General features: G+C 40.1%; 1 protein-coding gene and 2 non-coding genes across 3 annotated transcripts; 2 read left to right on the top strand and 1 right to left on the bottom strand.

The window, feature by feature from the left end:
* Nucleotides 1-2291: 2291 nt before the first annotated feature.
* On the top strand, nt 2292-5393 carry rps16 (ribosomal protein S16). The gene is made up of 6 exons (XM_003452049.5): nt 2292-2398; nt 2489-2540; nt 3351-3452; nt 3819-3915; nt 4023-4070; nt 5202-5393. The coding sequence occupies exons 2-6, from the start codon at nt 2493-2495 to the stop codon at nt 5345-5347; spliced, it is 441 nt and encodes a 146-aa protein (XP_003452097.1). The 5' UTR covers nt 2292-2398; nt 2489-2492; the 3' UTR covers nt 5348-5393.
* Nucleotides 5394-8177: 2784 nt separating this feature from the next.
* On the top strand, nt 8178-8250 carry trnav-uac (transfer RNA valine (anticodon UAC)). The gene has a single exon. It is a non-coding gene; the product is annotated as a tRNA-Val (tRNA).
* Nucleotides 8251-10756: 2506 nt separating this feature from the next.
* trnav-uac (transfer RNA valine (anticodon UAC)) lies at nt 10757-10829 on the bottom strand. Its single transcript has one exon. It is a non-coding gene; the product is annotated as a tRNA-Val (tRNA).
* Nucleotides 10830-12962: the final 2133 nt, after the last annotated feature.

The following is a 12962-nucleotide window of genomic DNA, read 5'->3' as shown; positions in this document are numbered from 1 at the left end:
TGAATTCATGTCCAGTGCTCTTACATTCAGTCAATTGGCTGCAGCTGCCATCTACACCTTTAAATTACATTCTGGTTTCTACAAGTCCTGCTGAAAAACCAGTGTCCTTTTCTAGCTACAGCAGGGGTGTCAAACGTATGGCCCGCGGGCCGGATCGGGCCCGCAAATGGGTTTAATCTGGCACCCGAGATGATTTTGTAAAGTATAAAATTCAGCTGCAATTTTTCAATAAAAGAAACTGCTGTTCCAATTGCATCCATTGGATGGCGGAGTAACAACTGTGAGCTATTATGAGCTGACAACTTTCAAGGGCAGCAGAGACGAGTGAAGGTGAATGAACTGTTGGCGGGTCTGAAGAAACAGCAGTCTCTCACTGTTTGCTCACAGCCGAGACATCAGTGACGCTGCAGTGAAAGCTAGCTACCTCATTGCTAATGAAATCGGACTAGCTTCAAAATCATTTAGTGAGGGTAAATTTGTAAAAACATGTATGATAAAGGCATTGGAGATTGTGTGCCGTGAAAAGCGCCAGGCCTATGCAAATATCAACCTGACAAGAAACATAGTTACAGACAGGATGTCTGATCTTTCAGCGGATTTGGACAGTCAGTTGAAGCAAAAAGTAAAGTCATTTATTGCATTTTCAGTTGCAATGAATGAAGGCATGGATATTACAGATGTTGCACAAATGGCAATTTTCATCCACGGAGTTGATGACACATTGACAGTCACCAAGGAGTTCGTAGAGTTGGTGCCGATGACAGATACAATGACAGCGGCTGATATTTTCACCGCACTCATCGGCGCGCTGGCCGGGGTCGGAGTGGACTGGTCCCCTGCTGTCAGCCTGGCTACAGATAGTGCACCCTCAATGATTGGGAAAAAAGCAGGTGTTGTAACAAAATTCAGAGATAAAGTGCCATCTGCAAATGGAGGACGTGATTTTTGGACTTTTCACTGTATTTTGCACTAGGAGACTTTGTGTTGCAAGTCAATAAAGATGGATAATGTAATGAAGGTGGTCATCCAAACTGTTAATTTCATCCGATCCAGAAGCCTCAATCACTGTCAGTTTACAGTCTTCTCAGAGAGAAAGACCACATCTATGGCCTGCCATAGCACACTGAGGTAAGATGGTTGAGCCGAGGTGATGTCATGGAATTGCTGTGTACAGGCAGGTGAGGACCCAAACTCAAAACTCACAGAAACAGAACTGAACTCAAAAATCACTGCTTTATTGCAGGCTTAATGGCGATACAGAATATAACACTAGACTGGGAATGATAAACTGAGACACGAGGAAACACAGGAAAAAATCACACAGCTCCAGGGATGAGACATTAATGACGTAACCCTAAGAACGGAGAACACAGGGCTTAAATACAAAAGGCAGTAACAAGGAAATGAGACGCACAAGGGGAGCACAGCTGGGAGCAATCGAACCTGACGAGACTGAGGGAAGCAAAACAGAATACATTAACCTGAGACACTGATCTTCAAAGTAAAAAAGGAAATGCACAGACTGAACTTATAGACGCAGACTCAGGGGAAACACAGAGACACAGAACAGAAGGAGCTTAAAATATAACAACCCAAAACCAAAGAACATGAAAACAAGAATTAACCTTAAACACAAGATAATAATAATCAAAACCAAAACCACAGTCACAGACTCAGGGCCATGACAGTAACAGAATCTCCCATTGAAATAATTATAATTTTTTGTTGAATAAAGTTGAATAATTTAAAAAATATAAAAGTTAAAAATGAGAAAAATACAAGCACACATGTCCAAAAGAAGAGGAACCTAATGGTGGTTGAATGGCTTTTCTAAGTTGAACAGTGTTGAAGGAGATAGCGTACAAAAAATGTAAGGAAGATGAAAAGTAGAAGAACAATACTCTGGATGCTTAATCAGCATCCACGCTAATTAATTAATTTTCTCACTCCTGGCCCTCCATATCTCTGAATGTGCTTAATCAAATGTAATGCAGGTCTTAATCACTACACCTTCAATTCTCAGCCATAGTAAATCAAGTAAAGGAAAATTCGATTAATTATTAACACATTTCAATGTAAATATCACCCCGAATGCCTGTTTCCCCCAGCATTATACAATAGGTCCATGTGACAATATTTGAAACTGCCTTTATTTTGTTTTTTTAGATTTACAAACACAGGAACACGTGAAATCAAACGCCAAACACATGTACATTCTATTCCCTGCCATTGTGAAACAACAGCAGAAACACTCCGCTCTTAATATTAGATGGCGGTAAAGCGAGATCAACTGTCGCAAGCCCTATCCCAAAAGAGCTTGCGTTGTCGTGCAGCAGCCCCTGAACCTCCGCGTGAGAAACCCCATCGGCCTCTTCGTACGGCACCCTAGCTGAAGACGGTATGTTCTTCAGAGTGATCCGGCAAAATAATAGAAAAATATACTTGTTTACCGGTTTCTAATGTAAGTGTTGTCTTTTGTGTGTTTCAGAAACATGCCAGCTAAAGGTCCTCTGCAGTCTGTCCAGGTGTTTGGACGTAAAGTGAGTAAAAATGTGCTATTTAATCCACGTGTGGGGTTGCGGCTAACTTGTCTTGCTAGTCGTGGCTGAAATAGCTGATATTAAAAGGTGGTGGGCCTCTGATTTTACACTGCAGTTCCGCAGTAAATAAGCCAGTTTGTATGGTATTTATAACATTAAGTAGTAAAAATACTTTCCTTGAAGCTGGTAATTACTGTTAGATGTGATGTAGGTGCTTCTGAGGTACTAGACACCGGACGGTTTTGCTTTTCGTTAGCTTACCACGCTAGCCCTGATGCTAGTGTTAAGTTTGGGTTCTGAATGACAGAGTTAGCTCAGGTTCATCTTCATACAGCCAAATAAAACGTATTTAACAAAACCGTTAAATATCGCTAATCCGTCACATCACCTTGAAATGCGGAGTTGCTGTCAACTAGGATTTTAAATTGAATCACGATGCGTACAAATTAGCGGAAATTCATAGTTAAACAGTACGTCAATTGTGTATCACCAGATTGAACACGTTTGTATGTGCCATAGATTTTATTTACTCCGCCATATTCATTCTCCACAGTGGGTTTTCTCGTGTAAGTTTAGTTTTAAGGTATTTTACCTTAATTGAGCGACAACAGTTTGTGAAGCCTGTTGAACCACAGTTATCTAGATATCCCCACTGTGATAAAGTCGTGCATCAACTCCTGATGTTTACAGATTTGATTAAAGCTGGAGAAACTTACTTTGTTTTAGTTTAGTTTTGTAAATTAACCCCCCAATAATTATATTATAAGGTATAATAAATTCAGTGGTATTCACCTGAACTTTCTGTTGCAGAAAACTGCCACAGCAGTTGCCCACTGCAAGAGGGGGAATGGCCTGATCAAGGTGAACGGCAGACCCCTGGAGATGGTGGAGCCTGCTACGCTCCAGTACAAGGTGAGTCCTAACAAGAGGGGTGAACATGAATGATGTAACTGGTCGTTATTTAATTTTGTGTACATCAGATGATGTCGCAGTAGAGTGTGAAAGCTCTTTCTTCAGGCAGTTGATGTTGGACATCATTATACATATTGGAGTTGGTTTTGATGCTTCCAGTTACATGTCTATCTTTTAGAATATTATATGTAGAATTCAACAATTTTAAAATTCAGTTTTTAAGACGATAGAAAGTCACTAAGCACAGGTTTTTCCTCTAGGTAATAGTTTAAATTAATTAAATTTGAAATTGAATTTCCTTTTGAGAAACATCAATTACATAAATTTGACATCAATATATGATTTTTTTTTTTTTTTTTTTGTAAGCTTTTGGAGCCAGTGCTCTTGCTTGGTAAGGAGCGTTTTGCTGGAGTGGACATCAGAGTCAGAGTGAAGGGTGGTGGACACGTCGCACAGATCTATGGTAAGCAAAGTATTTCCTCTCTCTCTCTCTCTCCATAATTTCTCTCATGATGTTTATGATTAGTTTTGAAAAAGGGCTCTAAACATCGACATGTTCTTGTCTCTCAGCCATCCGCCAGGCCATCTCCAAAGCCCTGGTTGCATACTATCAGAAGTGTAAGTAATGAAGTTTTTTTGTTTTTTTTTGTTTTTTTTTCTACAAACATCACTCTTTTGTAAAAAGGCATGTTTAGAATATCTCCAGAGTACTACACATAGCTGAGACCAAGTGGAAAGTATTTGATCTACCCATGGTGCATTTCTTCTTTTTAAGAAAATCAAACACACAATTACATTTTCATGTAGAGAACTCACCTCTGTCAAAGTTTGATAATCACACTCATGGATGGACATTAAAAAAGTAACAGCTGTCAGATTAGAAATCAGGCCATCTTAAACAGTAACACAGTACAGAAAATATGGTTACAGTTAAATACATTATAACTTTTCTGATTTGACAACTCCAGGCTTTTGAATGCTATGATAGGTTAGCCTACTGCTGAGCTATTGGTGTTTGCTCTATGCTGAATAATACTGGGCTAAGACTGACTATTTAATTGTTTGCATTGGAATTGTTGCGTGGTCATAAGCAGTGGGCTGAGATGTGAGATAGAACTGCTGTGTTGTGCCCACTAGAGCAGGTCGTTGCCAGTATGAACTATTTTTGTGATTCTCCCAGGCGCACAGGAAGGTATTTCAGAAGCAATCTAGAAGTGGCGCACTACTTCACTAAAAATATGCATCTATTCTATTTCTTGGGTGGAAGTCACTTCACAGAGTACATGAGCAGGGCAGGAAGTCAAAAATAAGATGACTTCTATCATCTGGTAAATTTTTAAAAATACCCCCCCCCCCCCCCCCGCCCGTGTGTGCCAAACTCTCTGCTTTAGATACTTGAGTACTCGCCCATTCTGCAGTAACTACTGCTTTTTAAATATGGGTTTTGTTGGACATTACACACATTTTATAAAGGAGCTGTGAGAGTAGAAATGAGTTTTTATTACCTGATCTGATTTTTGTATGTATTGATGTACAACTGTCTCTTGATGACTAGGAAAGATTAGGGTTTCATTGTAGATATAAAACAGCTGGAAATTCTGTGGTTCTAACAAGTTCATAATAAATATTGAAGCTTAGCAAAAGGAAAAAGTTACTGACCTTGTTATGGAAATCTGCAGTTGAACCAGTGAAGAACATTTGGGTAGACTGAATCTTAATCTGGATTCATCTGTATTTGTCTTACTGCAGATGTGGATGAGGCCTCCAAGAAGGAGATCAAGGACATCCTGATCCAGTATGACAGGACCCTGCTGGTTGCCGATCCACGTCGCTGCGAGTCCAAGAAGTTCGGTGGACCTGGAGCTCGCGCCCGCTACCAGAAGTCCTACCGTTAATCCCCGTGTACATTTTCATAATAAATTGGAGGAACAAGGAAAACAACTTTGTGATTTTATTTATTGACTTGCTCTGTTCCACGGTTATTACACCTGGTTATTGTCATCTTACAACTGCTCCTTTTATTCCACTGATTTGTTTTGGTTGCTAGGCACCTGCAGCCACTTTCTATTCACTATAGCTCTAGTACATTTAATCAGCGGGAAACAATATAACAGATTACCTATATGCAGCTGCATTTGTTTTTGCTGATAGTCTCTACTACTTGTGATGTTACTCAATCTGAACCATGGATCTTATATTAGGTAACTCTCTGAAGCTACCAACAATATTTACTGCTAATGTGGTCACAGAAATTACCTGCAACTGTTGCATTTATCCCAGTCGTTTGCCATTTACCACTGGCCTTAACTATTTACTAGTGCTAAGTTCACTATATAGGTCTTCAGAAAGGTTACAGACTGTTTAAACAGCAGAAATCTTTATGTTTTAATATAAGAAAATGACATCTGATGATATTGACAGTCACACTGATTAGCTGTGTGATAATGTGCACAGACTGTAAAAGATGCAACTTGTAGAAAGTGAGTGCAAATGTGCCTAAAACAGGCATTTATTGTAATATCCAGCAGGGGGCAACTTTTCATATAGGTTATATAGATGTTAATGGCAAAAACAGGGAAAATGCTTCCCTTTCCTTTTGGGGTCACTTGCTAGTCTTAAATCTGATTCAGTATCACATCTCTATTCAAAACTTTAAGGACATGGTTGAGCCTTTATGTGGGTGTGCAGTATGGCTGCAGGACTCCCCTAAAAAAACCAGCCATAAGCAAAAAAATATTAAGAAAGAGCATTATGCTATCAAATCTCTCATTGATTAACTTGGTGTGTAAAAATGTCTAACTGGACCTTTATATAATGCCTTTTTGGGCCTTACTGATGATTTAAAGCAGTATAATACCAACACAAAGCATTATTCATTAGGCGAAACAACCAAATGTGTGATGCAAGATCATTTTTTGTGTGTAATCTTCAGCCGTCAAAACGTTAAGAAAATAGAAGACACGAGGAGAAAAAATACAAATAAAACTAGTGCCAGTTTTTATTTCTGCATTCCAAGATGTTTGTGTATTTTTTGTTTATAATTTTTATACTACAATTGCAACATTCCACCAGTAGATGGTGCTATAATACAGCATTAAAAAGTAACACATTTCTCCCCTCTACCTCTAAAAGCCATGAGAGAGTGTTCAGCTGGTCAGAAAGTGTCTTATAGCTCAGATAATATGCAATCAGTGAATGCATATAGAAGATTATACATTACCAGTTTTTGCCAGCATGATGCCACATACATTGTCTTGCTTGGAAAACTGATTCTCAGGCTCTGGTATTTCTTCTTAAGCTAAATTTGCTTTCCCCCCCTCTACTACATAAGTAAATACTCATGCAAATGTTGATTATTGTTCCAAGCCCATGCTGGTTTGTTATTAGAAATGAGATATTGCGACCCCACAGTATGTCCCACCACTGATTTGATGAATGCTGAACAATGAAGCCCGGCTCTGTGTGCCAAAATTTCAGATTTCATTATCCTGGTTGGTGGTTTTATTGTAATTTTGCAGTCTTATTTACTGTGATAAGAATACCCTGCACAGTTAATTTACATGCTGCCTGCTTCTCTGTAGCCAGTTTATGTCCGGGATGGTATTTTTACATAAAACTGCAGCATTGTTTCCTCAGGTTGTATTGACTGCTTGTTACTGCTATCTGTGTTTATTCCTGCCCGCCAGCACCGATGCACAGGCACACTCGAGTCTTGCACAGCAATGGGAGCATGATGAGGTGAGCTGAGGCCCAGATGTTGTTGGCCTCTCTGTAGGCAGTCAGCAACAGTCGTTCCCACTCGGCGAGCTCCCGGGGGGGATCAGGCCTGTTTACAGCCCTCCAATAATCAACACAGCAGGGAAGCCCACTCCCTACTGCTACTGTTGTTTACTACTGTTTATTTTCTGCCCCTGCCTGCAACCTCACCTCTGAAGGCCATAATGTTACATCAGGGACATACTGCACCTGTGGAAATGGCTGTTTTCTGAAATGCCTGAGAACACAGACGAAAGTAATGCAGATAATGCAGAAAGCTGTAGAGAACAGAGGTGGGAAGAGGAAAACGCTGGGATGGGATCAATGTTTGCACCTGATTTCTCTCTCTCTAATGGCAAAATTGGTCCCCATCTCTGTTTTTTTCACAATATTGTGTATACTGCGCATAATTGTTTAAATAGACTGCAAAGGGAAGCGTAAACTGTCATAACATAAACTACTTTTCACACAGTAAGTCGTGAGAGTGGTTCCCGACCTTATTTCATCTGCTGTACCCACAGAGGCCTGTTGGATGTATCAAAAAATAATAATATCAATAACTCCTCAGTAACACTTGAAGCTGAATCTGGACTACTTTCATCTTATTACTTCTCAAACTCAATTTTAACCCTTCACTTCCAGCACTGTCAAAAAGATTTTCTTTTTTGTCATTTGTCAAACTTTGATGTTTCAGATCATCCAGCTCATTTTAATATAAGGCAAAGATAGCCTGAGTAAATAAAACAAAAAGAAAGCCGATTTTAATTGATGATTTCATTTAATAAGTGAATGAAAGGCTATCAAAACTTTCAGGTATATTTGAGAGTATCCTAGCATGAACAGCCTGTTTAAGGTCATCCCAAAAGCATCTAAATCAGTTTTAAGTCCAGACCTTTAGTGATTCACTCCCACTTTCTTTTTTTGCCCTTCACATGCAAATTCTTGGAGGTAAATCCTTTTCTGTATACTGGTTCTATAGTGTAGGGGTAATCACATCTGCTTTACATGCAGAAGGTCCTGGGTTCAATCCCCAGTGGAACCACTGACAAGAAATATGCACTTTCTTTGCTAGCAATATCATTTCCCTTTTTACCGGTATGTATTTGTTGTATTACTACACTTCAATCTGTCAAAAATGGCTTTACTAAAGTGTAATAAATCATTTACTAATGATTTATGTATTTGTGAAAACAAGATTTGTATTATGAGCTCTTTAGACTGTCAAACATACCCAGCTTCATTGCATATTTCACTTTAAATTAGATGATTGCTTACAAAATGAACACAACAACGAACCATAAATTAAGTGACGACTAGCTTTCTACATAGTGAGTTTATTGTATTGTGCTTTGGCTTTTTATATGGTCTATGCTTAGCAGAGCGGAATCCTAACCTTTCATAAAGGTTTAGGTTTGCTAATGACTTTGTTGTGTACGGTTATCTTTTTAAAAATGGTATATAATGATTTTAGTAGAGGTGCGTGTAAAGGCAAGTAATCCGTGCATGGTTGCAGAAAATTAAGAAAAGGAATTGAATTTTCTCACAGTGTGAACTTTATTGTAATTTTTAGCGCACAATGTATCACATAAAGGAAATGTGCACCATGTTGGCAGCTGTATTGGTTTGTTTTCCCTCTTTTTAACAAGCTCTTGCTTTGATTCAGTTACACTGCTGTGAATCTGATTCTGCGGTTATTCAAAAACTGAAGGACTGTGATGGTAAATTAAGTAAATTCGATCCAGAACACAACAGGCGTCTGAAATATTTTTGGACAACAGTTTTTTATGAATCTTTTAAATTGTGTAATTGAGCGTGTGGGGTTTCTTCCTTCATGGCCCAGCACTGACGCACACAGACACACACACACACACACACACACACACACACACACACACACACACACACACACACACACACACACGCACACACACACACACACACAGTGGAGCCTACCACCTGCTTTTCCTCTGTTAACACCTCTGCTTCGCTAGGTCTCCAAATCACACCAACACTGAGGTGTTAGGCCAGGATGCATTTTGTCATCACTTGCACTTTATGCCCTCCTCTCCTCGTGACGCCTTTTATGAACAGACACACACACAGTGCAATTAACACATGAAAGCATATGAATGTACCCAAATGTATGCTTAGAAAATCGGCTTCAAGCCTACTTTTTGGCACTTTTTCTGGAAATGCAAAAAAAAAAAGGGGGAGCCAAAAGATGGAAAACAAAAGGGAAGAATGTTCATCCACTGCTCTCCTTTCCCTTCCTGTAGCAGTCACATCCTTGTCCAGTCTTCTTCCCTGAAATGAATAAACAGTTGGTTGAGGGTTCCAGAGGCTGAAGATCAGGGACTGTGGCAGGCAGCAACAAATGTTGGCTTCATTTTAGATGAAATGCTGTCCAGCCAGGCAACACGCTGCTGTTTGGGCTGAGAGTGATAATGAGGGGCTAGGTGCTTATCTGCTGCATTGTCCTTGAGGGGAGCCGATCTCTGTTTGGGTGCATGTAAAGGCAAAGATTCAGTAACACCACAGTTTAAATTCTGCTGTAAACATTTCTATTGTTTTGCTTTGAGTTTTATTTCTTTTATGCTGCGTAAAACTGTGTAAAGAACTCCTATTTTATGTTACTCAAAGAGTGCAAAAACAAAAGAAAACAATTAGCAGTTTTTGATTTACCAGTTTTGATGGTCGCTGAGATAATCACCCAACTTCCCAGATCCCAGATTCCCAGATTTTATTATTTCATAGTTTGTACTGGTGTGAAAAGAATGTCAATTTAAGTGATTTGCATTTGTTGTTTTGACATCCATTTAAATAAATGACATACAGAGGTCTTAATTTGTGATTTTTTAATTCCAGTAGATTCCTACGTCCTTTTGTTTTCAGTCTTTATGATAAGCAAAGCTAGCCAGCTGCTTGCTATAACTGCCCATCTCTGTGTCTGCACCCTTAGCCAGCACCATAGGCTGTATAAAAAGATGCCCACCACCAATTGGTTCCTAGCTAGACACACATTTTAAAGTTTCACTACAGCTTGCACAGTATCTGTCATTTCCATTCAAACTACAATTGCAGCAATATGTTAATGACCAAAGCAATCACATTGAGGTTTTCGCCTACAGTTCGGGGAATATACATTTTTCCTTTTTTTTTCATTAATATTGTTAATCCCACGTCAGATATTGACAGTTAATGTCTAAAGACATTCAGCATCACTGTCTTGGATCAGTCAATAGAAACTTGTCCTGCAGCCAAAACAATTCTTCAAAATTCATCATCTCTTATTTAAATCAGCCAACCTTAATATGTTGTCTCTTATATACGTATGTTATACATTTTTCCATAGCGGAAGACCGTTGTAGGATAGTGTCTTGTAGTGGAGGGCCACATAATTCTGTTTGGAGCATTGCACTAACCGTGAGTTGACAGAATTTAGATGATTGCGACACAAGTTGGACACTTGGGATTCAGAAACTACAGTCGACAGAAAAGTAAGCAAATCCTTTATGGTTTGGTTTAGCATGACTTATGAAAAGTGTCATTGGTTCCACTGGGGATTGAACCCAGGACCTTCTGCGTGTAAAGCAGATGTGATTACCACTACACTATAGAACCAGTCTTAAAAAATTGATCCACCATCAACACTTTGGATGTAAAAGACTCGCACTGACTGAGGTTACACCTAGCAGGTGTTATTAAATGGCCATACTCCTGATACTTTATGCTTGAATAAAATATGAAACATGTGAGTTTGATAAAATGTCATCTCTTGTTCTCTTTTTTAAAGAGGGAAATATGTCAAGTACGTCAAGTATGTCATGTACTCAAGAGATGTCTGCTGTACTGGAAGTGACACAACCACCGGTTGCTAGGGAAACATGTATTCCTCCATGATCCACTGGTTGGCAGTGGATCATGGAGGTTTCTGGATCTTGCTGGATGGCATCAATAAGTTTCCCACAGTTTGGAATACTAACTACTAGCTGAGTGATGCAAACTGGAAATGCAGAAGGGCTACCTTCAAAGTCAAAGCTGTGCCTCAGCAATGCAACCAACATGTTTGAAGGGAAACTTTGACTTTGAAGACACAGCTTTTACAATTTCACTACATCTCAGAGAGTAGCAGTAAGATGCTAGTGACCAAAGCAATCACAAGGAGGTTTTTGCCTATTGGTTGGTCTATAGGCTTGTAGCAATCATTTTCCCATGTACTGTCATCAACCTTCAGCAACCACAATACTAATTTTTCCCTCACGAGCAGGGGCTTTCAGATGGATGAATCTTTAGGCCTGTTCGACTGGGGCCTTATTCACGTGATCCTAGATTGTCACCTTGATTGTCACATGTTGAAAACGAAGGACAAGTTAATGTCACATGGTTAGTGATCATGTGTCTGCAAACCCTCAGAAAGGACCAACTTACTGAAAGCTGCAAATAGAATGGATGACTAGTTATTCCTGCTATATATTTTTCAGCTTGTAGTCCACTGGAATGGTGTTTGCATCATAGTATAGCATTTCACAGTGAGGGCAGACAAACATCTGCTTGGAACGCTGCACCAACCGTGAGCTGACAAGCTGATTGTGACACAAGTTGGGCCTTCATGAACTGTAGCACCCATGTAACTGTTGACAGAAAGCTAACATATCCTTTAGGCTTATAGTTTAGCCTGCTTTATCAATAACAATTCTGGTTCTACTGGGTCCTTCTGTGTGTTAAAAGTCCACCTATAACAGAAGAGTGTTTTTATCTGCATGCATGAGGCGGCTTGTTACATTTGTCTCTGTTACTTTACTGATTTTGTTGTAACTGACACACCAAACAAGGGTTTCATACACACGAGATTATGCCTGGGGTCATTTGCCTGCTAGTTCTATAAAAGATCTTTGCTGGAGTGGAAACACCGCTAACTATTTGTCTGTTAATAGTGTTAGTTTTGCAAGCGCAAGTAAAAACACTTGGTGTGTGCAAAGTGTTTCTGAGTATATCGTTTCACTTTGTGTAATGCATTTTTAAATGCCTGTGGAAAAGCACAATTATCCCAAATGAGCAGCCACCTAAATGTTCAAAATGACCATTTCAGAGGTCTGCCATAAATCTGGATGACATCTTTAAAATCTCTTGTTTATTCCACAATCCCACGCTCCACTCAGCTTCCCCCCTCGCCTATCCCCTCAAAGTACACTTTGTTACCGTTAAGGACTGAGTGAGAATATGGAGCTGATGATGGATTCATCTCATCTGTTTCACTCTGGCCCTCCCCTCAGCCTCTTTTTGGTCAGAAAGGAGCCAGAAAAGGGCTCCCTGTTACTGACCCGCTCTGTTAGTCACACTCTCTGCAGCCAGCATTGACTCATTCCCAACGCATTTAACCTAGACTTGAACTAAAGCGGAATTAGTCCCAGTAGGCCCACACGGCCGAACCTTTGTCTCCCATCAAAATCTCCCTCTACCCTCACCTCTTTACGCCTTCTGTCTCTTTTACTTCCTTCGTGTTTGTGCAGGCAGTGTGTCGGTGGCACTGCGGCACTGCACGCAGGGTGAGCCGGGTCATGCAGGGGTTTCCCCCCCGAGAGCTTGACCGTTAGACCCGAGCCAAATCAGGGGGTCACAGGCTACCTCTCACACCATTCAACCTTTACCCTTCAGCCCTGGCTGCGGCACTCTGATGCCCTGCGACAACCTGCAGAGGACTCGCAGTGATCCCCCCTCCTCAGGTGTCAGCCTGGATCTATTTTAGTGAAAACA

Source organism: Oreochromis niloticus, linkage group LG17, assembly GCF_001858045.2.
Source record: "Oreochromis niloticus isolate F11D_XX linkage group LG17, O_niloticus_UMD_NMBU, whole genome shotgun sequence".
Taxonomy (NCBI): Eukaryota; Metazoa; Chordata; class Actinopteri; order Cichliformes; family Cichlidae; genus Oreochromis; species Oreochromis niloticus.
Note: the sequence above shows the minus strand (reverse complement) of the source record. Positions and strands in the feature narration are given on the sequence as shown.

What these genes read in the sequence shown, in the direction of transcription:
- rps16 (XM_003452049.5), top strand. Translation starts at nt 2,493, where the DNA reads ATGCCAGCTAAAGGTCCTCTGCAGTCTGTCCAGGTGTTTGGACGTAAA. An exon ending in CTGCTACGCTCCAGTACAAG is followed by an intron (nt 3,453 to 3,818) that starts GTGAGTCCTAAC and finishes TTTTTTTGTAAG; the next exon opens with CTTTTGGAGCCAGTGCTCTT. An exon ending in GGTTGCATACTATCAGAAGT is followed by an intron (nt 4,071 to 5,201) that starts GTAAGTAATGAA and finishes GTCTTACTGCAG; the next exon opens with ATGTGGATGAGGCCTCCAAG.